This window comes from Macrotis lagotis, chromosome 5 (assembly GCF_037893015.1).
Source record: "Macrotis lagotis isolate mMagLag1 chromosome 5, bilby.v1.9.chrom.fasta, whole genome shotgun sequence".
Lineage (NCBI taxonomy): Eukaryota > Metazoa > Chordata > Mammalia > Peramelemorphia > Peramelidae > Macrotis > Macrotis lagotis.
The window spans coordinates 193,883,321-193,909,057 of record NC_133662.1 but is presented as its reverse complement, the minus strand read 5'-3'; the positions used below and the strand labels follow the sequence as shown (position 1 = coordinate 193,909,057).

The 25,737-nt window shown below is 36.5% G+C and overlaps 2 protein-coding genes across 4 annotated transcripts in view; both read right to left on the bottom strand.

Annotated features, from left to right (window-relative positions):
• The window catches only part of ABCD3 (ATP binding cassette subfamily D member 3), a 99,519-nt gene that overhangs the window by 5,320 nt on the left and 68,462 nt on the right, over nucleotides 1–25,737 (bottom strand). For all 3 annotated transcript variants that reach the window (XM_074188214.1, XM_074188213.1, XM_074188212.1), the window contains exons 11-21: nucleotides 20,691–20,760; nucleotides 20,491–20,588; nucleotides 20,316–20,407; nucleotides 14,475–14,566; nucleotides 14,324–14,396; nucleotides 14,143–14,206; nucleotides 13,071–13,148; nucleotides 12,915–12,980; nucleotides 12,732–12,821; nucleotides 12,119–12,238; nucleotides 6,282–6,386 (exon numbers count right to left, since the gene is read on the bottom strand). In XM_074188214.1, the coding sequence (XP_074044315.1) occupies nucleotides 6,282–6,386; nucleotides 12,119–12,238; nucleotides 12,732–12,821; nucleotides 12,915–12,980; nucleotides 13,071–13,148; nucleotides 14,143–14,206; nucleotides 14,324–14,396; nucleotides 14,475–14,566; nucleotides 20,316–20,407; nucleotides 20,491–20,588; nucleotides 20,691–20,760 (948 nt within the window). The remainder of the gene's footprint in view (nucleotides 1–6,281; nucleotides 6,387–12,118; nucleotides 12,239–12,731; nucleotides 12,822–12,914; nucleotides 12,981–13,070; nucleotides 13,149–14,142; nucleotides 14,207–14,323; nucleotides 14,397–14,474; nucleotides 14,567–20,315; nucleotides 20,408–20,490; nucleotides 20,589–20,690; nucleotides 20,761–25,737) is intronic.
• LOC141488263 (F-actin-capping protein subunit alpha-1-like) lies at nucleotides 20,782–25,736 on the bottom strand. Its single transcript, XM_074188215.1, is given in 2 exon segments — nucleotides 20,782–23,008; nucleotides 23,011–25,736. Coding segments are annotated over 2 exon segments (912 nt in total). The 5' UTR covers nucleotides 23,489–25,736; the 3' UTR covers nucleotides 20,782–22,574.

Genomic DNA, 25,737 nt, shown 5'->3' with positions numbered 1-25,737 from the left:
TGAACCCAGGTACTCCTGACTCCAGGAACGGTGCTTTATCCACTGCGCCACCTAGCCGTCCCTCCAAACAACTCTAAATGAAGCCTCAACTATGATCAAAGAAGAGATTAGAGAAAATTATAAAAGGCAAATTGGATGATTTTGATTACATTAAATTGAAAAGGTTTTGCACAAATAAAACCAATATATCCAAGATTAAAAGAAATGCAATAAATTGGGAAATAATTTCTACAGCTACTGTTTCTGATAAAGGACTCATTTCTAAAATATATATGGAGAACTGAGGTCATTCCCCAACTGATAATAGTCAAAGAATATGAAAAGGTAATTCTCAGATGAAGAAATTAAAGCTATCTATAGTCACATGAAAAAATGTTCTAAATCATTATGGATTAGAGAAATGCAAATTAAAACAACTCTGAGGTACCACCCAACACCTATGAAATTGACCAATATGACTAAAAAAAAGAAAATATCAACGTTGAAGGGCATGTGGGAAATTGGATCACTAATGCATTGTTGGTGGATTTGTAAACTTACCCAATCTTTCTGGAAAGCAATTTGGAATTACACCCAAAGAGTAATACCACTGTTAGGTCTGTATCCCAAATAGATCACAAAAAAGGGTTAAAAACCCACATTTACAAAAATATTTATAGCAACTCTATACAGAGTGGCAAAGAATTGGAAATTGATGAAAGCATCTGAATATCCATAAATTGGGGAAAGGTTGAACAAACTGTAGCATATGAATGTGATGGAACACTACTATTCTATAAGAAATCATGAGGAATGGGACTTCAGAATAGCCTGGAAATACTTGCATGAACAGATGCTAAGTGAAATAAGCAGAACCAGAAAAAGCATTATTCATTCTAATATTCATTGGGTGATGATTAACTATGATGGACTTGTTCATTTCAGCAGTACAATAATCAAAGACAATTCTAAAAGACTTGGGATGGAAAATACCTTCTTTATCTAGAAGAAGAACTATGGAGTTTAATTGTAGACCAAAGTTTACTATCTTCAATTTTTAAAAGCTGTCTTATGTGTTTTTTTCTCTAATTTCTCTTTTCAATTGATTCTTCTTTTACAACATAATCAATATGGATGACATATATTTAATACAGTCACACACATATAACCTTTGTTAGATTGCTTTGTGTCAAGGGAGGGGGAGGGAAGGAAAGGGAGGAGAAAAATGTGACACTCAAAATCTAACAAAAAATAATTGTTGAAAACTATCTTTGTATTTAGTTGGAAAAATAAAAAATAAAATATTTTGAAAAATTAAAAAAAATAAAGACTCAAATCGAATTCTAGAGTTGGCAGAGCCAGCAAAAAGTCAAAATGAGACATTTTTCCTTCCTAAAACAACTTGGGGATCTTAAGAAAATATCTGTGAGAATGGGGTGGTGGCTAGCCTGGAGTCCATGTGGCAGTGGCACTAGTAGTAAAGGCAGCAGGAGCTTCAGGAGCTCTCCAGTCAGAGAGTGTAAGGGGCTCATGCAACTGGTCCACGATGCCAAAAGACCCATGTACCAGCACTGGGTATAGTACAGAGCCTTGTTTGGCCTCACTGTTGCCTATGCCCACTTCTAGATCACAGATCCAGGGCAGGGAACAGCAGGGGCTCTGAGGAACAGTATCACTTCTGGTCCCATGGGAGCCATGACCATGACTCTCCCCAGATCACACCACCTGCTAAGCACCTAAAACTTTTAAGCCCCCAGATTTAGCTCTGAAATCAGAAGTACCAAAAAGCCTGGATCTTGAAGTTTTACTCCCAAGTAAGGCAGAACCCAACTTTAACATAAAGTTCAAAGTCAAGAAAAGGTGGGAATGAGCAAACAACGAATAAAGACTTTTCTTAAACTTTTCATCTGTATTTAACGTATTAGTCATTTTGTGTAAGAGGAATTAGGACTAGGGAGAAAGAAAGAAAACTACAAGATAGGAAGGAAAAACATGAGAAGTTTTAGAAAAGTGAACAAAGTATACATTCAGATTCTGTAGGTTTTTAATCTCCCCTCCACCCCATGTGGATGATTTTGTCTATAACAGGCATCCCAGGGTTGTCCTAGATCTCGGAACTGCTAAGAGGAACTGCATCCATCATAGTTAATCAACTCAAAACGTTGTTAATGTGTTCAGTGTTCTCTTGTTTCTCTTCACTCAGCATCAGTTCATGGGATTCTTTCCATAAAGCAATCGATCTTATCTTATAGGGAAGTGGGAGGGCAAAAGAAATAAGAGAAGAATGGAGGGAATGTGATAAAAGGGAGGGCAGATTAAGGGAGGCAGTAATCAGAAGTAAAACAAAATTTGTCAAGGGACAGGACAAAAGAAAGAGGAAAGGACAAAACGGAAGAAAAGTTGATGTAGGAAAATATACAGTAAATATTTATAACTGTGAATATCAATGGGATGAATTCACCCCTAAGAGGCAGATAGAGGGATGAATTAGAAATCAGAATCTAATGGCTGTTTACAAGAAATACACTTGAAACAGAGAGGCACACACAGAGCTAAAATAAAGGGTTGGAACAGAATCTATTCAGCTGAAGTAAAAAATTCAAGGGTTGCAATCATGACTTCAGACAAAAGAAAAAGTCAATTAAAACAGATTATGGGTAAACTAGATCTTGCTAAAATGCACCACAGACAATGAAGTGATCAATATTAAGTGTATATGCACCAAATGTCACAACATCCACATTCTAAAACAAAAAATTAAGAGTTATAAGAGAAAATAATAAAACTATACTAGTGGAGGGATCTTAACTTTCTCTTCTCACAGCCACATAAATCTAACCACAAAATAAAAATAAATAGGAGATGAACAGAATTTTAGAAAAGTTAAACATAATAGACTTCCAGAGAAAAATGAATAGGAATAGAAGGAACTATACCTTTTTCTTGCTATACATCGCACCTTCACAAAAATGAACTATGCATTAAGGCATAAAAATCTTATAGCCAAATGCAGAAAAGCAGAACTATTAAATGTACTCTTTTCAGACCAAAATACAATGAAAATTATATTCATTAAAAAGCCTTGAAAGTAAAGATCAAAAATTAACCGGAAACTAAATAATCTAATTCTAAAGAATGAGTAGGTCAAAAAACAAATCATAAAAACAAAAAATTTCATTGAAGAAAATGACAGCAAAGAGATAACATACCAAAATCTGTGAGATGGAGTCAAAGTAGTACTTGGAAAAAATTTATATCTCTATATGTACAACAACAAAAGTGAAAAAGACCAGTTCAATGAGCTGGACATGTAACTACAAAACTAGGAAAAGAATAAATTTTAAATTTCCAATTAAATAGCATATTGGAAATCCTGGGAAATCAAAGGAAAGATCAATAAAACTTAAATCTAAAACACAATTGAACTAATAAGCAAAATTAGGAGTTGGTTTTATGGGGGGGGTTATTAAAATATATGAACCAATGCTTAATTTGATTTATACAAAAGAAAACCAAATTTCAAAAAAATGGAAAAGGGTGAATTAAAACAATTATTAGGTTATACTGCCCAATTATATGATAGTAAAACCTGACAATCTAAGTGAAATGAATACTCTCAGAAAAATAATTTGAATAAGTCATCAACAAGCTCCCTAAGAAAAGATTCCAACTGGATTTACAAATGAATTCTATCAAACATTTAAGGAACAATATATTCCAGTACTTTACAAACTACTTGAAAAAGTAGGTAAAGAAGGAGTCCTACCAAATTCTTTTTATGACATAATACGATTTTGATACCTAAACCAGGGAGAGCAAAAACAGAGAAAGAAAACTACAGACCAATTTCTCTAATGAATATGGATGCAAAATTTTTAAATAAAATACCAGCCAGGAAATCACAGCAATATATCACAAAGATCACACACTAGGCCAGGTAGAAGTTATATTAGAAATGCAAGGATGATCCAACAATAGGAAAAAATAAGCATAATTAACCTAGCAATAACAAAACAATAAAAATCATGTAATTACATCAATAGATGAAGAAAAAGTTTTTCACAAAATATAACACCTATTCCATAGAAAAACACTAGAAAGCATAGGAATCAATGAAACCTTTCTTAAAATAAGTAGTATCTATCTAAAACCAAGAGCAAGCATGAGCTGTATTGTACATAAACTTGAAGCCTTCCCAAGAACACTAGGGCAAAGCAAAAATGTCCATTATCAATCTACTATTATTCAGTACTGTATTAGAAATGCTAGCTATAGGAGCAAATGAGTGGCATGGTATTTAGAACACCAGTCCTAGAGTCAAAAGGACTCCATTCCTCCTGCATTCAAATCTGATTCTGACAGTTACTAGCCATGTGTCCATGGGGAAGTCATTTAACTTTGTCTTCCTCAAAAAAAAACCACAAAAAAACCCCGTGAATTAAATTAAAAATAAAAGAGAAATGCAAACTATATCAATAAGATGGAAATTGAAGAAATAAAAATAGGTAATGAAGAAATAAAATTATCACTCTTTGCAGAGGATATATACCAAGAGAATCCTCATGAATAAACTAAAAACTAATTGAAACTGAACAATTTTAGTAAAGTCGCAGAATATAAAATACACCTACATAAATCATCAGTTTCTATATATTACCAATAAAATCCAAAAGGAGGAGACAGAAAGAAGTTACATTTAAAATAATTGTAGACATTACCAAACATTTGAGAGTCTGCCTACCAAGGCAAATCAGGGGACTATAGTAAATAATAATTCTATCTAAATTAACTTACTTATTCAGTACCATGCCAATCAAACTACCAAAAAAAATTTCTATAGAACTTGAAAAAAATAATCACATAATTTATGGAGAAGAACAAAAAATTTAAGAATAACAAGGGAATTGATGAAAAACATGTGATGGAAGGAGGCTCTAGCAATACCATTTACAAACTATATTACAAAATCATAATCATGAAAACAATTTGGTACTGCCTGAGAAATAGATTGGAGGATCACAGGAATAGATTATGTACACAACAGTAAATGACCATAGCAAATTTGGTGTATGACAAACACAAACAAGAAGTCACTAACTGACACAAATTTCTGGGAAACTGGAAAACATCCATCCATCACACATTGTATACCAAAATAAGGTCAAAATGGAAGAATGCTTTAGATATAAAGGGTAAGATCACAAATAAGTTAGGGGAGCATGGAAAATTTTACTTGTTTGATCTAAGTAAAAGGAAGCGTTTATAGCCAAACAAATGATAGGATCATGGAAAGTAAAATGGCTAATTTTGATTACATTAAATTAAGCATGTCCACAAACAAAACAAATGTAAACAAAATTAGAAGGAAAGCAGGCTTCAGGGAAATTTCTCTGATAAAGCCCTCATTTTTCAAGTATATAGGGAACAGAGGCCAATTTATAAAAATAAGAGTTATTCTCAATTGATATTCTCATTGATAAATGGTCAAAGGAAAAAAATAGGCAGTTTTCAGAAGAAGAAATCAAAGCTATCAATCATCACATAAAAAAATAGTCCAAATCTATTGATTAAAAAATGCAAATTAAAACAACTCTAAGATAGCACCTCATGCCTATCAGATTGGCTAACATGACAGAAAAGGAAAATGACAAATGCTAGAGGGGATATGGAACAAAATAGATTTTAATATATTATTAGCAAAGGCATGAACTGATTCAATCATTCTGTAATTATGCCCAGCAATACCACTACTAAATCTATATGGCAAAGAAATCAAAGAAAAGAGGAAAGGAACCATTTGTACAAAAATCTATTGGGGAATGGTTGAACAAGTTATAGTATGTGAATGTGAATAGAATACTACTGTACTGTAAGAAATGAAAACAGGAAGGTTTTAGAAAAATCTTGGAAGTTTTATATGAACTGATACAAAATGAAGTGAGTAGAACTAGAACACTGAATACAAAGCAATACTGAACTATGAAAGATTTAGCTTGTTAGCTTAGACTGTTCAAGACAGTCAAAAAAGACTTAGCTACTCTGACCAAGACAGCCAAAGACATAATGAGAAATGCTATGCATCTTCAGAGAGAAAGAGAATTAATGAACTCTGAGAGTATCATGTTTTTACTTTATGTCTCTTTTTTCTTTTTTTTGCAACAGGGCTAATATGGAAATATTTTGTATGATTTTACATGTAAAATTAACACCATATTTCTTGTTTTCTTCAAGGATAAGAGAGGGACAGGAGAAGAATGGGTTTGGAACTCAAAATAAAAAAAAAAAAATACTCTGACCCTTACCTTCCGGCAGTGACTGTAAATGTAGCCTTCTACATCAACACTAACAGCACTAGTACATTCATCTAAAATGGCAAACTGAGGTTTATGGTAAAATAATCTTGCCATCTGAAATAAGAAACAAAAATGTAAGAAAAAAGTCCAAGGAATCATCTTAAATAGAACAGTACAAAATACATTCAGTCTAAGTTATTTAAATGTAATTATTCTTTAAAAGAAATAATAGTGATGTATAAACAGTAATAAATAACATTTGCAAGCTATACCAAAAAAATGTTGTTGGTTTCCAAGGCAGTACTGAGGCACTGAACATGATTTTTAAAAGTAGTATTTTATTACTTACCCTAAACAACTGAGGAGCATTTTGTAAAGAAACAAATGTACATTTTCAAATATTTATATACATAAATCTTATAAAATGTTCATTAAAAAATCTCAATTTTGGATTAAATAATTTGAAATCTATGATATCTGTTGAAACTTTTAACTTTGCATTTATCACAAAGATAATCTGCTATATGAATAACAACTACAGAAGCATAATGGATAGGTTTAATTTGCTTTCAACAGGTTTAAAGACATCACCCTAATTCTTTATTTCCTCATTTGTAAAGGGGGATAACAATACCTGAAGTATGTATACTTCACAGTCCTGTTATAAAATTTATATGAGATCATGTAAGTAAAACACTTAAATTTTACAATGCTATATAAATGTCAGGCTCCTCTACTGCAATGTGTGGGAGAGAAGAGATATTTTTAGTTGTTTAGATAGTTTTAAGGAAAAAAATTCCTAAAAATCAGAGCTTTCTCAAAGCAGAATAGGTTGCCTTGGGAAGAAGAGGCTTCCCCTTCACTAGGCATTTTAACTTAGTCTGATGACTTTGCTGACCATGCTGTAGGGGCACATTGCTTCTCATTTGGATTGGATTACATGGTCTCCAAGTTCCCTTCTAACTATAAAATTCTGTGAAGGGTTGAGGACTGAGGTGACAAATGGAAAGAGTCATTGCTGGTCTTATATTAAAGACTGCCCATGGAGTGGAGAGAGAGGTCCACTGCTGCTGAGCAGAGAAACAGGGACAATGAAGAGAAGTTACAGGTAGGGAGACATTGCTCAATATGATGAAAACCTTTGCTATAAAGGCTCACTTATAGACTTAAGGTTTACAAAGCATTTTATGATCTTTTTAGAGATGACATCCAGGAACAATGGCCTTTCTTGCCATTTCACACAAGACACTGTCTTTAAACTCTGGCATTATCACTGGCTGTCGTCCCTGCCTGGAATGATCATCTTTCATCTTCATCCTGGCTTCCTTGGTTTCCTTCAACTTCTACCTAAAATCCCATCCTTTTCAGGGAGTCTTTCCCAGTTCCCCTTAATGCTAATGATCTGTCTCTATTTAGTATTCCTAATTTACTATGTCTGTGAGTGTGAGTGTGAGTGTGAGTGTGAGTGTGTGTGTGTGTGTGTGTGTGTGTGTGTGTGTGTGTGTGTGTGTGTAATGATATCTATATATCTATATCTATGTCTGTACAGCTTGTCAGGTTTCATGTCTCCCATTAACCCATGGCCTCTCTGAGAGCAGGGCCAGACTGACTCACACTACCTCCCTCAAGCTGCAACCCAATATTAGTGATTACCCTTTGGACACATGCTTCATGTATTCATGCTTTATTTATTTCTAATCTACCGTTCTCTCTTCTCCTTTGGACAGACTCTATTGTGAATTCAGGTTTTTCTGTTCCTCTAACAATTACTGCTCTGCAGGCTCTAAGTTCTGCCACTTGTTCCCTCTTAACTCCTTCTCTTGTGGTTTTGACATTTCTACTGAACCATTATAAGCCTTTTTGTAGTTCCACATACTCTTGGGAATCAATGATATTGTGCATTTCTTCCTTGAGATCTTTGATATATTTCTTTAAGTGTGTTTCCCCCCCTATGTATTCCCTTGCTGCACACCTTCTGATTCCTCTTTGCCAGTGCTTTTACCCCTGACAATGAATGTTAAAGTGATTTCAGTGTCCTCCCACTCTGAGGAATTCCCTTTCCACTACTCTAAGCAACTTCTGAAAGAAAAATGGCAGGTTTCTTTTCATCAGGTCCACTGCACACATACAATGGCCCACTATTCCAGATCCTTCTATTCTTTAGTTTCTAATTGAGTGTCTGCCATTTATTTTCAGGCTTAGAGGAGGGTGGACTAGGTATTCAAACACTACAGGGTTCTTTAAACTAGATGCCACTCCAAGGAAATCATGGTATCCATCCCCTTCTTGGTCCTTTCCTCTCTCCAGACTCAGATGGGCAGAGTTGAGGGCTACCACTTTTTTGCAACAATGCCAGGGGAAGGGAAATGTTGCTGTAGGAGAGAAATACTTAAGTATTTCTCTCAGAAAAACAGAAGGCTGTGAGTTAGTTTCTGCTCTCTAAGTGGTGGAGACCAGTGAGAAGGGGAAAGAAGGGTACTGAATGAATGGAAGAGATTTGAGATTCTCCACTATTGGGCTATTCCATGGGTGGCACACTGATTTCTTTCTTGATTTGTGGATTAAGTTGTAATTGTTCTAACTCTTGGCCACAATTCTTTTGAGATTTTTTTTTTTAGGTTTTTGTAAGGCAAATGGGGTTAAGTGGCTTGCCCAAGGCCACACAGCTAGGTAATTATCAAGTGTTTGCAACCCGATTTGAACCCAGTTATGCCTGACTCTAGGGCCAGTGCTTTATCCACTGTGCCACCTAGCTGCCCCTCTTTTGAGATTTCTGAAAGTTAATGAGTACCGGAGGAAAAGCTAGCTCTCTATTTTGTTAGTCTTGTGACATGGGTGCTTTTTAAAAGATATCCAGAAATAGCTTTTTTATTGTTGTTCTGGAAGACTAGATATTCCTTTTCTCAAAATGATCTCTTTCAACTCTAAGTAAAATTCTACAGGAGACTGCCCAAATAAAAAAAAACATATTCTTAGTTTACCCTATATCACACCACATACATAATTCTTGGTTCCTATTTAAATCACAACTTTCACATCTTGGATTTTCTGCATTTCATTTTCTTGAACATTATTCATATTGTTGTTCAGTTGTTTTTCAGTTGTGTCTGACTCTTCATAACCTCATTTGAATCTGTTTGTGTTTTTGGAATTTTTTTGGCAAAGATACTGGATTGGTTTGTCATTACCTTCCTAAGTTCATTTTACAGATGAGGAAACTGAGGCAAACAGGTTAAGTGATTTGCCCAGAGACACAAAGCTAGGATATATCTGAGGACATGATGAATATTCCTTATTCCAGGTTTGCCACTCTATCCAATTCACCACCAAGCTGTGCAATATCATTCATGCTAATTTAAATCTGCTTTTCTATGCATGAAGTCACCTTTAAAATGAAATTGTCAGACTTCTTTTTTGCTAAACCTAATAATCTCAAGTTCCTCAAATATCCCTCACTTTTAGTTTACTGATACTTGCCTGTCTTCTCATCTATCTATATGCTCTATCTTATTAATCAGGAATCAAGAACAATTAATTTGGTTATGTTTTATCAGACACACCCTATATGATCAGAAAATTGGGATACACAAAAAAGGAGAACAATTGCAGGTAGGCAAGGTAAGTAATTGATGGAGGATAGTGATAAAATAGGGTAGTATCCTTTTCTAGTCACTCAGGTTTCACAACCTCAGTTTTCTTTGACTTTCTATTCTCCATCTCATATATCTGCTACTCTCTTACCTCCATAAAATCTCTCTAATATATTACCTTCTCTCAGGTCATACAGTCACTTCCCTAGTCCAAACATTCATTAGGTTTTGCTCAGATTATTGAATAATTTTCTAATTGGGTCCTCTGCCTCAAGCCTTTCTCCTCTCAAATTTATAGTCAAGAAAACTAAAAAAATAAAAAGATAGTCCTAAAGCACAGGCTGACCATTTCATTCTCTATTCAGTAAGCTTCCAAAGTACCTTAGTACTCTCCAGTTTTGGTCACAGTGGATAGTGTTGGATCTGGAGTCAGGAACAACTAAATTCAAATCTGCCTTTAGATATTTACTGGCTATATGAACGTGGGCAAGTCACTCGACCAGTTTACCTCAGTTTCCTCATCTGTAAAATGGGGATAATGTACCTACCTCCCAGGGTTGTGAGAGGGCAATCTGATCTGTAGAGTGATATATAAATACCAGCTACTATTATGAAGTAACTAGGTGGCACAGTGGAGTAAGAACTAGGTCTGGTGTTAGAAATACCTGAGTTCAAATCTGCCTTAGAGTTGGGCAAATCACTTGACCTGTCCACTTCAGTTTCTTTATCTGTAAAATAGGAATAACAGCCCTACCTAAGAGTTGTTATGAGGATCAAAAACTAATAAATGTACTCTGCTTAGCCTGGAAGGTACGTCACGAATGCCAGTTCTCTTCTCTCTTCTTCTATTTACCATTGAGTAGTCTGTTCCTTGCTAGTAGTAATACATCCAAGCCACCTGCAGACCTATTTCTCACACATACAAGGCAGGTTCTCAGAACCTCCTCTACAAAGCATTTCCTGACTCTGTGTACATTCACAAGCTGCGCGATTCTCTTTGTATCCTTGGCCCAGCCATGCTCAGCACAGAGGAGAGGCTTCAAGAATGCAGGCTGAATAATTTACAGAGTCAATATACCCTTTCTTCCTATAACCTTTTAGTTATTGCTCTCTCTAAAGTAAATTAATTCTAATGAAAACTGCTTTGAAGTTCCTCAGGTTCTGATTTATACATGGAGTTTGACAATGATGTAAAATCTGTCTGCATCTTGAAAGACGCACCAAACCATTAAATCATAATGTATCCACATTTGGTAAAAGGTCAGCTTATTTGACTTTACCATCACTCTACTAGGATTTTATAAACTTAAAGAAAAAGAATTCACTAAATTCTTCACATATTTATCAGACTCTTTTAATTTTCATTATATGTATCAAAAATTCAAACACTTCTTTGTAGGCCAAGGAAGAGGGTTAGGCTCCCCCCCCCCCCACAATGATTTCATTGGTGTGTGGAAATTCCTTCCAAATATGAAGATCTCTGACACATCAAGCGGCTAAGTGATCACAGCTAGTTGTGTCAAAGAGAGGATTTGACCTCAAGTCTTCCTTACTCCAGTCTATCCTTTGTCCACTAAGACATAATGCCTCTATTTAGGAAAGGCTTTGAGGGGCAGCTAGGTGGTGCAGTGGATAAAATACGGGCCCTGGAGTCAGGAGTATCCGAGTTCAAATCCGATCTCAGACACTTAAATAATTACCTAGCTGTGTGGCCTTGGGCGAAAGCCAAAAAAAACCCCTTCATGTCTAGGAAAGGTTTTGAAAATTTTTATATCATAGTAGATTACTATATTAGATCCATAAATAATAGCACTCAGGGAAAAAAAGAAATTTGTAAGAGTAGAAAAAGGATCAGGGAATAAACATTAAATCCAAAAAGAGTAGGGAATCAAAAAAAGAATGTGATTCATTTTCATTTTGGCTGTTTATATCACCATAACTGTATATATACCTACCCCACCACCCCATAACTCCATAACATTTTTAGACAGTAAGCAAGGTGCCAGCCTGAAATGCTGCTATTTCTCCTTTTGTCTGAGTATGTTTTGGAACTCTCATCTCAAACATGTGAAGTATACACTATTCATCAATAGGCATCAGCCATCTTTAATTCATAAGGATATTAATGTAAAAAAGAAATTTCCTAAAACATTAAAACAAAATTTAATATTCTATATCATAAAAATACTAGTCTATACAACTACTTTCTGTAAATAGCTAAGTACTCATTCAATACTTTTTAGAAGACAGACATACCGCCATTCTTTGTTTTTCTCCACCACTGAGTACATCCATCCAATCCTGAACACTGTCCCAGCCTCCTTCACGTTCCAAGATGTGACCCAATTGCACATTATCTAGGTATTCCTTCAGCACCTTTGAACAAAATTATTACAGATTAAACTTAGTATTCAAATGGCCTATTTCATCTTTCCCCTTTTGGAGAACAGAATAGGAACACACTACAAGTTTTTTTTTTAAATACTTTCAATTTATCAAATATTTACCACTTCAAAAATACATTAAAGTGGTTTAAAGAAGAATATAATACCACTATGTACAGTTAAATGAAGAGTAAGGGTAATGAGAAAATAATATGTAATAAAATTCACAGATAACCAATTTCAGAGTTAAGGTTGGGATGTTAAAGTATAAAATGGTCATTTTTTTTTTACATAAAAGGTTTGTTCAATGACAATGGTGACAAATTGTGATGAACTACTTGATGCCAAAGATAAAAATTTTTTGCTCTACTGAATATCCTAAGCTGAGTACTCTGACCTCAGGCCTACTAAAGCAATCACCAAATGAAACAAAGAATCCACAACATAATGTTTTAAGTAGGACTAGGATATAAATACACTCTTACCTGATCAGATATCCCCTTCCTTTTCTGGTCCTCTTTTCCATCTGGATAAATCACCTGATCTCGAAGTGTTCCCAGAGTCATATAAGGTCTCTGATTCAACAAAGAAAAGACCAATATAAATGATAGTTTTCTTTAAAGATCTTCAAACAATGAATTTTGAAATAATTCTAAAAAAACTCTTACCTGGGGAACATAAAACAATTTTCCTCTTTCAGGTTTAGTTAGACGTCCACCAAAAAGAGGCCACAGCTGAAAAAAGGAAAAAAAGAAGGTTTCAAATGTTTTTTTGAGAGTTTGGATACAAAGTAAAACTACATTTTGAACATAAATTGAACTTACTTCACCAAGAACACGAAAAAGCGAACTTTTTCCACATCCATTTGGACCACAAATCAAAACATTTGCTCCAGATCGAACCTAAAATACAAATTATAGGGATGTCAACACACTGCCACAAAAATATAACTATCATTCAATAATGTTTATTTATTGTTGAATTTTAAGAAACTACTGATTGAAGAGAATAAGTTTATTCCATTTATATGCACAGTTAAATGACAGCTAGTAATGGTACAAGATTCCAAGCTATATATAACATTTCTACAAAATCTATGTAATATTGATATAGACTTAAATCATTAAATATAAAAATATTCAGGGCAACTAGGTGACACAGCGGATAGAGTACCTGAATTCAAATGTGACCTCAGATATTTAATAATTACTGGGCTGTGTGACCTTGGGCAAGTCATTTAACCCTACTGCCTTGCAAAAACAAAGAAACAAAAAATCTTCCTGTAAATTATACAAAAAATAACCCTAAAAATAATCTGTTCTATAGCCTATTATATTCTTGCAAATAAACACAATAAATTTAGAAACAAAACAACAAAGAACCTGTATTCTTCCCATTCAATTATTAGACATAAAACAAAATTTACTATTAAAAATGAACTTGGCATTGGAATACCATATGGACTTTTTGGTGATAAATTATTTATAGTGAAGCTTTCCTACCATTCCAATCTTTAGAGTCCGTTAAAAAAAGGAAAGATTAGAACTGATAAAATTTTTAGTAAGATATTATAATAATATCTTCAATAAGTTCAAAGTTTTTTCTTTTATTTATTTTTTTTTAGGTTTTTGTAAGGCAATGGGGTTAAGTGGCTTGCCCAAGGCTACACAGCTAGGTAATTATTAAGTGTCTGAGGCTGGATTTGAACTCAGGTACTCCTGACTCCAGGGCCAGTGCTCTATTTACTGCGCCACCTAGCCGCTCCCAAGTTCAAAGATTTACCCAGGACTTCATCATTTGTCAAGAGATGGCATTATATGACAAATATTCTTATTTATTTTCTAGTTTGTATTTTTAAAGTGATTTTGTTTTAAATACAATGGTATTAAAACTTACTTCGAAGTTAAGATCACGAATCAAGATGTCTCCATTTGGTGTTGCTAAAGGAACATGATCAAACCTACAAAGAAAATTCACAAAGAAAAATTCTGTATTAAACATATTCATGTATATAATAAAGGAGGCCACTATAAAAGTTTCAATTAAAGGTCTAAAATGTTTAGTTCTTTGTACGTACTTAATGACATTATCCATATTGATGATTTCTCCTCCCCCAGGGATCAAGGGAATGATTTGAGCTCCTTCGGCACCTTAAATGACAAGTAACAAATATTAATAATGGATATTTAAGAACATGGAACTGTAGAAGTGAACTAATTTTTATTTACCTTTCTCTTGCTGAGACACCATTGTACGCTCATATTTGCCATTATTCAAGTCTTTCAGTACTTGCATTAATTCTGTAATTCTAGCTGTGAAACTTTTTAAAAAAGGAAACAAAAATCATATTTTTGAACTGTATAGTTCCATAAAACTTTGTATCATTTCAAAAAAATTTAAGTTTACTAAGTTAAGAAAAGAAAAAAGTAAAAACTTCATGTATCAAATTAGTTATGTTTATATGAAAAAGCCATTATTTCAGAGGCAGAGTACCTGAAGTTTTACCACCCAAGTGATCTTTAGTAAGTTATTTAATCAACAGTTTATTCATCTCTTATTTAAATGATCTGTGAGTTTTTAAGCTCTATAGTTATTATTGTAGAATTCATTTCTTTATAATATTTCACTCTGTTAACTACAATCAGGTGATGTAGTTCTGTGGAAAGAGGTCAGAATTTAGAGTCAGGGAACCTAGGGTTGAATCCTACTTTTTTTTTTTTCACTTTTTATGTTTGTGTATTAACTTAGGTGATTCATTTTCCCCTGGGTTTCAGTTTCCTTATCTTTAAAGTTATAGATAAAATTTTACTAATATAACTATTACAACAGTAATAACACTACAATAATTAGGAAGCGATTATATAGAGAGCAGTGTCTCTTCATTTCTCACTGGACTGCTGCCCTTCTCTGGATTTCTCCATGCCTCAGGATTTCTCTGGATTTCTCCACGCCTCCCTCTGCCCCACCCAGAACCTCTATTTAAAGAGGGATCCAGGCCACCAGCTTCATTTCCTATCAGGCTACACTCCTTGAGGCACTGTGCTCCCCTGCCCCCATTCAGCTTCATTTTATGTGTCTTCTCCTTCAGAATGAAAGCTCCTTGAGGGCAGACAGTTTTATTTTTTGCTTGTATTAGGTATTCCCATAGCCTAGCAGCACCAGGAAGAAATCTGAAAAGACATAGTCCTGCCCTCAAGAAGGGGGTGGGAGGTGGGGTGCATGGTGGCAAGGGAGGGCAAGCATTGATGGGCAAGACCCTCTAAGAGATGACAAATACTATATCTCACTGAAGCTTCTAGTAATATAATCAGTTAAACAGAAGTTCATTGAACATCAGATTTGGTCATTAACACTCTGGTGACCTCTGTGAGAGAATATTTAGAACAGTATTAGAGATGACAACTAGAGCAACTAGAGGTTTTTTTTCATAAGTTTATGTATTTGTATATATCTATGCTTTGGATTTTTAAAGTTCTTTCCTATCTTATCACATTTGATTCAATAGTTTTCTAAGATGGGCAGGGCCAGGATTATCAGTTCTATTTTATTTTTGAGGAATTCTAGGCTCAGAAAGGCCATGAGCTTCCCAAGGTAGCCCAGTTAGAAAATGGCAGAGCTGAAATAGAACTCTGCTGTCCCCACAATCCAGATGAGCCTGTTCTTGTCTGCCCAGGAAACTGTGAGCTCTTGAAGGCAGGAGAGATTTCTAACTCTTTTTGTATCCCAGTACTTAGCACTGTACCTGACAGGGAAGAAGTGCCCAATTAATGATTTCAGTCCTTCATTTTTGAAGACCACATCAGGGAGATGATGTCATGACAAACACATGAGCTGGATTTGAGTGAGGGGATTTTGTGCTAAGTCACCATGCTCACTTTGTCCTCCAGAGCCATCTGGGTCCAGTGGCCAGATATGTATCAGGACAATTGGAGATAGTCCTGGATGCAAGGCAGTCAGGGTTAAATGACTTGCCCAAGGTCACACAACTAAGTGTCTGAGCCCACATTTGAACTCAGGTCCTCCTGATTTCAGGGTTAGCACTCTACCCACTATGCAATCTAGCTTCCCTGCCTAATTAATACTTGCTGACTAAATGAGTTATAATTGTTTTCCTTGCAATGGAAGAGAAAAACTTTATAATCTAGCAACATTCACTACTCTTACTGGTTAAAGCAGTGAAAATAGACTAGCAAGAGCCATTATTTTTTTGTTTTGTTTTGTTTTTTAGTTTTTGCAAGGGAAATGGGGTTAAGTAGCTTGCCCAAGGCTAGGTAATTGTTAAGTGTCTGAGGACAAATTTGAACTCAGGTACACCTGACTCCAGGGCCAGTGCTTCATCCACTGTGCCACCTAGCTGGCCCAGCAAGAGCCATTATTAAAGGAAAACTGTCCTTGGATAATTAACGTTGAAATATTTCATTGTGCATGTGGAATATTTGCCCTTTGCTGTTCTGGCCATTCTTGAAGCTGCTGCCTCTGCATGCAGTGCTCAACACTCCCTATTTTTACCTACAGAGATACCAAGAATCTTAACAGCCTGAAGCCCAAACTTCATTATCACCTTGCAGCCTCTCTTGATTTCCCCCAAGCTGGAACTAATCTCTTCCATTTTTTATTTCCATATCAATTTGTTTGAATAATTTATACAGTATTTATCACAAACTTTCTTCTCTAGTTATCTCTATAAATGTGCGATATACTCCACTAGATTAAGTTTCCTAAAGAGCCATATCATGTCTCCCATTCTATGCAGACAATCAACAAACATTTGCTGAATAAATTAACTAGATTTAGCTGTAACAACATACAGTTAAAAAAGACTGGGGGGGGGGGGGGCGGAGCCAAGATGGCGACAAGAAGGGATCAAGTCTTAGACACTCTCTGATAAAACTCATAAGCTAAGGACTCTTAACCAAACTTTCGAGAGACAGAACCCACAGAGGGACCCAGGGAGGCAGTTCTCCTACTCAAGGTAACCTGGAAAAGAGCAGAAAGGCTCTGCTCCCCAGGGGTCAGAGGGGCGGCCTGCCAGAGGGGTGGTTCGCCAGAGCCAAAGAACTTCAGTCTCCCGGAGGCAGCCCCAGGGCGCTGGGAGCCCCGCTCACAGCAGCGGGGGAGTCTCCTCAGCTACACCCCGGGGAGCACTGGCACAAAGTGGGGGACCTCTGCCTCAGCAAGCACGAGGAGCCCAGCCCTCAGGGCACAAAGCGAGCAGCTTGGTCTTTCGGGCAGCCCAGAACCTGAAACAGAAGCAGGCAGAGCCCATACGCAGGAGCCCCCAGGGCATGAGCCCATTGAGCTGAAGGAGGGGAGTGAAGAGAGACTGCAGAGCTCTGTGCTCTGCCCCTGGAACAGGACTCTGGGGCTCTGAACACATTCAGATCCTGATCCCAATCTAGGCCCCCCCCATAGAACAGCAGGGGCCCCCCCCACCTCGGCCCTGTGGCAGAGGGGGGCGCTTATGGTCATTCACAGACCAGGAGGGAGGACAGAGCCTCACACACTGAGACCCTTGTGGGAGTGTCCCAAAAGCTCAGGAAGCACCCCCAAAATAGGCTTAGGCTGGGAAAATGAGCAAGCAGAGAAACAAGAGGAACACCATTGAGAAATATTTTGCAAATGAGCCCAAGAAGGATCAAAATACTCAGTCTGAAGATGAGGAAGCACAAGCTCCTGTATCTAAAAACTCCAAGAAAAACAGAAATTAGGCTCAGGCTATGACAGAACTCAAAAAAGACTTTGAAAATCAAATGAGGGAGTTAGAAGAAAAACTGGGAAAAGAAAGGAGAGAGATGCAAGAAAAACATGAAAATGAAGTCATCAGCTTAGTCAAGGAAATCCAAAAAAATGCTGAAGAAAATAGCATGCTAAAAAAACCAGCTTAGGTCAAATGGATAAAACAGTTCAAAAAGTTATTGAGGAGAAGAATACTTTAAAAAAGCAAAATTGGCCAGATGGAAAAAGAGATAAGAAAACTCTCTGAGGAGAACAAATCCTTCAGACAAAGGATAGAATTCAGGGAGATTGATGAATTTAACAGAAATCAGGAATCAATACTTCAAAACCAAAAAAATGAAAAATTATAAGAAAATGTGAAATATCTCATTGAAAAAACAACTGATATGGAAAACAGACTTAGGGAACATAATTTAAAAATTATTGGAATACCTGAAAGTCATGATCAGGAAAAGAGCCTTGACATCATTTTCAAAGAATTACTACAGGAAAATTGCCCTGATATTCTAGAAGCAGAGGGCAAAATAGAAATGGAGAGAATCCACCGATCCCCCCGAGAAAGAGATCACAAAAAAACCAACCCCTAGGAATATTATAGCCAAGTTCCAGAACTCCCAAGTCAAAGAGAAAATATTACAAGCAGCTAGAAGGATACAGTTCAAATATCGTGGAGCTGCAGTCAGGATCACACAGGACTTAGCAGCAACTACACTGGAAGCTCATAGGGATTAGAATATAATATATCGGAAGGCAAAATTGCTTAGAATGCAGCCAAGAATGAACTACCCAGCAAGGCTGAATGTCCTCTTCCAGGGAAAAAGATGGACTTTCAATGAACCAGGGGAATTTCAAATGTTCCTTTTGGAATGGCCAGAGCTGAACAGAAGGTTTGATCTTCAGATACAGGACTCAGGTGAAGCATGGAGATTGGAGGAGAGGGGGGAAATATGAGGGACTTAATGAGGATGAACTGCAGGTATTCCTGCATAGAAAAATGACACTGATAATACTCATATGAATCTCCTCAGTTAATAGAGCAGGTAGAGGGAGCTTTTATAGTTAAAGCACAGAAGAAAGCTGAATTCGAAGATAAAATATGGTATAAAAATGGAGTCAATAGAAAAAAAAAGGGAAATGTAATGGGAGAAAGAAAAAGGAGAGGGGGAATAGTCCAAGATATTTCACATAAGATTTTTTTTTATTACAATGAGCTATTGCAATGATATAGAAGGGGGGAGGCAAGGGGGAATGAGGGAACCTTTGCTCATCAGAGATGGCTAGGAGAGGAAACAGCATATATACTCAATGGGGTATAGACATCTGGAGTAAGAAGGGGGGAAGCAGGGGGAAGGGGTGGAGATGTGAATAAAGGAGGAGAGGATGGACCATGGGGGGAGAGTGGTCAGATATAACACATTTTCCTTTTTACTTCTTGCAAGGGGCTGGGATTGGAAGGCCTGCTCAGGACCATAGGGCCAGGTAGATGCTGGGCCTAAGGGGTGGTATGGGGGCTCAGGGCTTCTTGGCCCCAGGACCAGGGATCTGTCTGCTGCACCACTCAGTGACCCTACAGCAGACTCAGAGTGAAAGAAGAGAGAAAATATAGTACATGGCAGTGGAGAAATAAGAAAGGAGGGAGTTGTGATTAGCAAGGGCAACATTGGAAAAATATGGAAGTAACTTTTGTGATGGACTTACCATAAAGAATGTGATCCACCCTTGACAGAGTTGTTGGTGTTGGAACAAAGACTGAAGCACATTTTTTGTTATTATTTGGGGGAGGGTGCAGGACAAGTGGGGCTGGGTGGCCTGCCTGGGGCCACATAGCAGGGTGATCTTTGGGTGTCTGGGGCAGGATTTGGACCCAGGTGCTCCTGGCTCAAGGGCCAATGCTCTGTCTGCCACCCAGCCACCCCTACTATTAGTACTACTTTATTTTATTTTGGGTCTTTTTTTTTTTCTTCTTTTTGGTTTTTGCAGGGCAGTGGGGATCGGGTGGCTTGCATGTCACATGGCTGAGTGATTGTTGGGTTTACGAGGCTGGATATGGACTTCAGGTGCTCGTGGCTCCGGGGCTGGTGCTTCGTCCATTGCGCCACCTGGCCATAGCTACAATTATTACTATTATTTTTTTATTTTAATTTTTTTCTCTCCCCAGCAGGTCTATCTATATTCATGGGGGGAGGGGTATTTTGTTTACTTATAAACAAGAATATTTTATTAATGTAAAAAAACATTTGTACAAAATGAGAATAAAAATAAAATAAATAAAATCACTCCAAAAGTAAAAAAAAAAAAACGACTTTTGCTATTGTTCAATAACAAGTCCTTACCCAGCTAATCTGGTCATTTCACGACCGGCCAAAACTATTCTTCCCAGAGCTTGAGACATTCTCAGAAGCATTCTTCCACTTTGGTAGTAATCCTTAAGCAGAAACAAAAGTTTATTTCATTTTCACTGTCTAATTAGATGGGATATTAAGCTGATTTATTTCACAAGTTGCTTACCTCCAAAAGTTCTGAATGGGAACTCTTAAGATGTCGAGGATGCGACAAGTCTAGGAAAGGACGGCTAACAACCAAGTAACCGACCACAGTGGCAAGATCTGTAACATAAAATTTATACTTAAAATGTTCAAAAATAAATACTTGATGTCTTGTTTTATAAATCTTATCCTATCAGAAAAAAATTACTTACAAATACTTACATTTGGCAATAATGCTGTCAACAAAACCCATGGAGAATCGAAATAAGATGAAATTATGTAAGTGTTCCACCTAGTTCCACAAATACTTGCCTTTGAATGTTCATGTTCAATTTTTTAAAGGTTTTTGCAAGGCAAATTGGGTTAAGTGGCTTGCCCAAGGCCACACAGCTAGGTAATTATTAAGTGTCTGAGGCCAGATTTGAACTCAGGTACTCCTGACTCTAGGGCCAGTGCTCTATCCACTGCACCACCTAGATGCCCCCCGTGCCACCTAGATGCCTCGTTCATGTTCAATTTTGATCAGACTGTTTGCTGCTGGGGGAAAGGGGTGTGTGGAAAGGGAGGGTAGTGGTAAAATGTGTAACTTATGAATATACAGATAGATGAAAGTTGAAAGGCTTTCATGACATGAAGTTGGAAAAACAAAAATAAAATAAAAAGAAGAAAAAATATTTCCCCATGTCTTAAAAATGACATGAAATTAAAAAGCTATGAATAAACAGATATGAATGAAAAATATGAATGAAATCAATTCAACTCTAAGATAGGAAGCTGAAAACGTGAAGGGGGAAATGCATCAAATATCTCTGATAAGGGTCTAATACCCAAGATATATAAAGAACTAGAAAACACTTAAGATCAAAAAACCCATTTCCTAATGGATTAGTAAAAGGATCAAATAATTCTCAAAAGATGAATAAGACGATACAAAAGAATGTTCCATCAAATGCAAATCAAAACAACTCAGATGTTCGCCTCACCCTACAGAAAATAGCAAAGGTGAGAAAAGATGGGAATAATCAATGTTGTTAGGACTACAAAAAGATTATAATCTATAAGATATACTGATATCCTAATGATGATCTATTGATTTGACCATTCTTTTTTTTTAATCTTCTCACTTTGGTGCAAATCTTTTTTTGTTTTTATTTGTGATTTATGCACTTGTCTGATTCATACATTTACAGTACAAAGTCTAGTAAACCTGCCACAAAGCATTTAAAGCACAATATGCCTATTATTCATTAGGCATCTGCATTTTTCAAGTTTAAATGTTTATTCTTCTACATCCAGACTGTATCAGCAGTTCTTGAATATAAAAAAAATATCTAAATGGGGTAACTAATATTCTAGATGCCTATAACAACCAAGTTATTGGAGGGAGGGGAATTTTTGGAAAAAAAAAAGAAAGCAAACAAGTTCACTTGGAGGGAATGTGGTTCAAGTCTTTGGATTAAAAAATAACAACACAAAACCCCCAAATTTTCCCCAGAGAAGCTGGTCATTATGGAATTCCAGAAAACCCTTTTCTACCAAAGGGTCCTTAGAAACCCCATTCCAAATATTTAAAAATCTACAGCTACCAGTATGCCATGAAGTGGCAATCAGCAGTCAGAAGAGAAAGGATGTCTGTAGATTTATCTTGCAGCATAGAATCTTTAGCTATTGGTTGATCAGTAAAAACCACTGGTGTACCAGAGCAGAGGGCTATTAAGGATAAGGGTGGGAGAGTACTGGAAACATTACCTGCCTGTTTGTGAGAGGGCTTTCATGGCTAGGAAATTTTCTAACCAGTACATAAATTCCAAGACATATTTCTTTCTCTTTCTTTTTCAATGGTAAAAATAATTGAATAAAAAAAAAATCCTACAAGTAGATACAGTCACAATAGGAAGTTACATGGTAAGGACCACACAAAAAAACATCAAGACAAACGCTATTGGTTCAATAGTATTCCAAGAGGCTAGAAAACCTGTTAACTTTGAAAAGTCCTAGCAAAAGATCGCACTTGTTTATAAAAAACCTATTTATAAGACCAAACTTTGAATCGTTTTTTCCCCTTTCTTTTTTGCATGTTACAATCAGAGAATTTCACATCCAGACTTAAGCATTTTGCATTTCTTTGCCAATCTTGTAGCTGAGTATCTTGTTCCAGTCGATTTTGGTTCGGGTGACTGGAAGCTGCCTGCGCAAGGCCTTGAATGTGGTGTCCGACATTGTCTGATAATTCTCACTAATTGCAGTCTGATATTCATTTTCAGCATGTTCTATGATTTTAATAAATTCCTTGGCAGTTTGTACATCATCAGTAACAGTTACTGAATCCTGTACATCTTTGTGACTAACCAACTGAACATTACCATCTTCATAGTAATGGACCTGAATCTTTAGCACTCCAACCACCTGAGCTGTAGGTGGGGTGATGGTAAACTTCCACTCTGATCTCCAACGACCATTCCAGAAGTTTTTAGGCTGAAATTGGTGGCTCTCAATACAGGCAATAATAGTCTTCTGCCCATCTATAATTTTAGCATAAACTCTTTCACATAGGCCCTTAATGCACTGTCACAGGATTCCCTCCATGACTTCAGAGCTCCATCTATGTTCTCAGGTTGGGGGTCACTCGCTTCTTTCTGTAAGTGATCAAACTTAAAGGAAACTTTATTTCTTGGATCTAAAAACTTGCCACTACCCAGGTCTCCATGTTCTGTAATTAAGACCTGATCATCATATCCTTCTATTTTCACTGGAGTGAACTGATCCATATTATACTGGGCAAATGCATGAGCTGCCCCTTCCCTGAGAAGATTGTCATTGTTAAGTAGTAACCAGACATCATTAAACACTTCATTAAATTCTCCTGGGGGAGCATGAGTTATGAACTTGGCAGCTATCCGTACCTTCTCCTCATCCGACACCCAATCCTCGAAGTCGGCCATCTTGGGCTGCTCTGGCCCAGCCCTGATTTGACCATTCTTTAAACAATTTGGAATTATGAAAACTATTAAAGTGCCCATATCATAGAATCCTAAATTCTATGGAAGAACTTTAGAGGTCATCAAATCCCTATACTCAAAGAGATTAAAAGATTTACCCAAGTTCACATAAACTGAGACAAGGGTAGAATCTGAACCTCAGTTTTAACTTGAAATCTAATGGTCCTATAACAGATCCTTTTACTCAGAGACACCACTGTAAGACAAGTACTGCAAGGAAATAGTAGAAAGGAAGTCCAAATACTTATAGTAGCACTTCTTTTAATAGTAGAAGCTGATAAATTGAGGAATGTTTAAACAAACTGTGACATATGAAGACAAGAAACGAAAACTATAAAGCAAGCAAAGAAGAACAAGAAGACATAAATGAACACAAAATGACCAGAAACAGGAAAATAACATATACAATCACAACACTGTAAATAGAAAAAATAACAAAAGCATTATCTAAATGCTATATAATTATAATGATCAAAGTTGGTTCCAAAATAAGACTGTTTTTTTTTTGAATGCATCTTCATTCTCTCTTTGCAGAGCTGGGAGAACTAGGTGGGGGAACTAGGTTTACCCATAAGACTTAGCAGTTTTATTTTGCTAAAGTGTCTATTTTTTCCTTTGAAACAGAGGGATGGTTAACTGGGTAAGAAGTGATATGGTAATATATTTGGAAATGAAAATGAAGTAAATATAAAAGATAGCAATAAACCTAAGAAATAGCAAAGTGACCCTGATCATCTTAACTCCCAAGACTGAGAAAATCATATGAAGCACCTCAGTCTATACAAAGGGTTAGCCCAAACATTTTAAAAATACCCTGTATACCAAGCTGTGAGAGGATAATCATCCATTCATTCTGTGGCACCATCAAACATACAGCTTCAGAGATATAAAAACACAGCTGTTATCCATCCTCCAAAAGAGCTGTACAAGAATGACTGACAAGTTGCTCCAAAAAATCAGGTACTGTTAACCTACCTTATTCCAAATATGAAGGAACTCAGGAAAGTGGCTCGAAAATCCACCACTATCAATCTTTCCAAGAAGCATCCCCTCCCCAGCTCACCAACCTACTTTCCTGTTATCCATTCCTGCTCCTCGTCCTCTTCTTCCTCCTCTTTCCTCATTTCCTGGTTCTGGTAACCTTATACTTGAAGTATAGGGAGAAACAGATACCCTGAGAGCATCAGAAGATCTGCACTTTGTAATTTACTGCCTATATGAACTCTGGCAGTTTATTCAAACTCTCTTTTATAAGGTAAAATTTCTCATTTAGAGGAAGGTGTAAAAAAGGGTGTTGGACCAGATGACATTCAAATGTTGTCCAGCTTTAAATCTCTGGATGACTCCTCACAGAAAAAAATAGAATGACTACTTGTTGAATGCACTGCTAAGGGAGACTGTTTAGGGGAATTTATTGGACAAGGTGGTCTTTAAAGTTCCTTCCATTTCTGAAAATCTTGATTCTGTGGCATTGATGATCTGACCAAACACAAATTGCTGATTCAAACATGAGTCCAATATTTGAAACCTGTTATTTTCTCTCTATTAAAAATAAACAATTTTTATGCTATCTGGTATTCACCAATTTAATGTCTCAAATTATTCACTGCTATATGTGGGTGTGCTAGCATATGCACACACCTCTGCTTTGGGCAGACAAAATGATTGGACAATGAGTTAAGCCATTATTAAATCAGAGGGAAGACTAAAATACCCTGAGGACAAAAAGCATAATGCTTTTAATTATTCCGAACTACCTTCCTAAAACAATGGCCCAAAGTTTTAACAATATTGTCCATGATGCTATGTGGTTTTTGAGTCAAGGAACGCCACAGTCACTTAAGTCCTGAAGTTCAAAGTCACCAAAAGAGCAAAGGAGAAGTACAGAATGACTAGGGAGCAAACACATTACCAATGAAGGACTCTGGGGGGGGGGGGGGGGGAAGGACATAAAACCTATCATTCTAAAAAATGTATGCCTTTGTAGTGACACAGGCATGGGTAAAGAAAAAGAAATAACTGATCCACATGTATTCACACAGTGTCAAGCCACTCAGAGGAAGACCACCAGCATTCTAAGGGGATCTCCAATTCTGGAGATCTAGATAATATATGGGAAGATATGGACAAGCGTTAGGATGAGAAGGCATGGCTGGATGCAATCTACATTATTGGATGGACTAGCCACACTGATGACTGCAAAATCTATTGATATATCAATTGTATGTCATAACATATATTAATTCCAAAGCAATAAAATACTTTTTTTT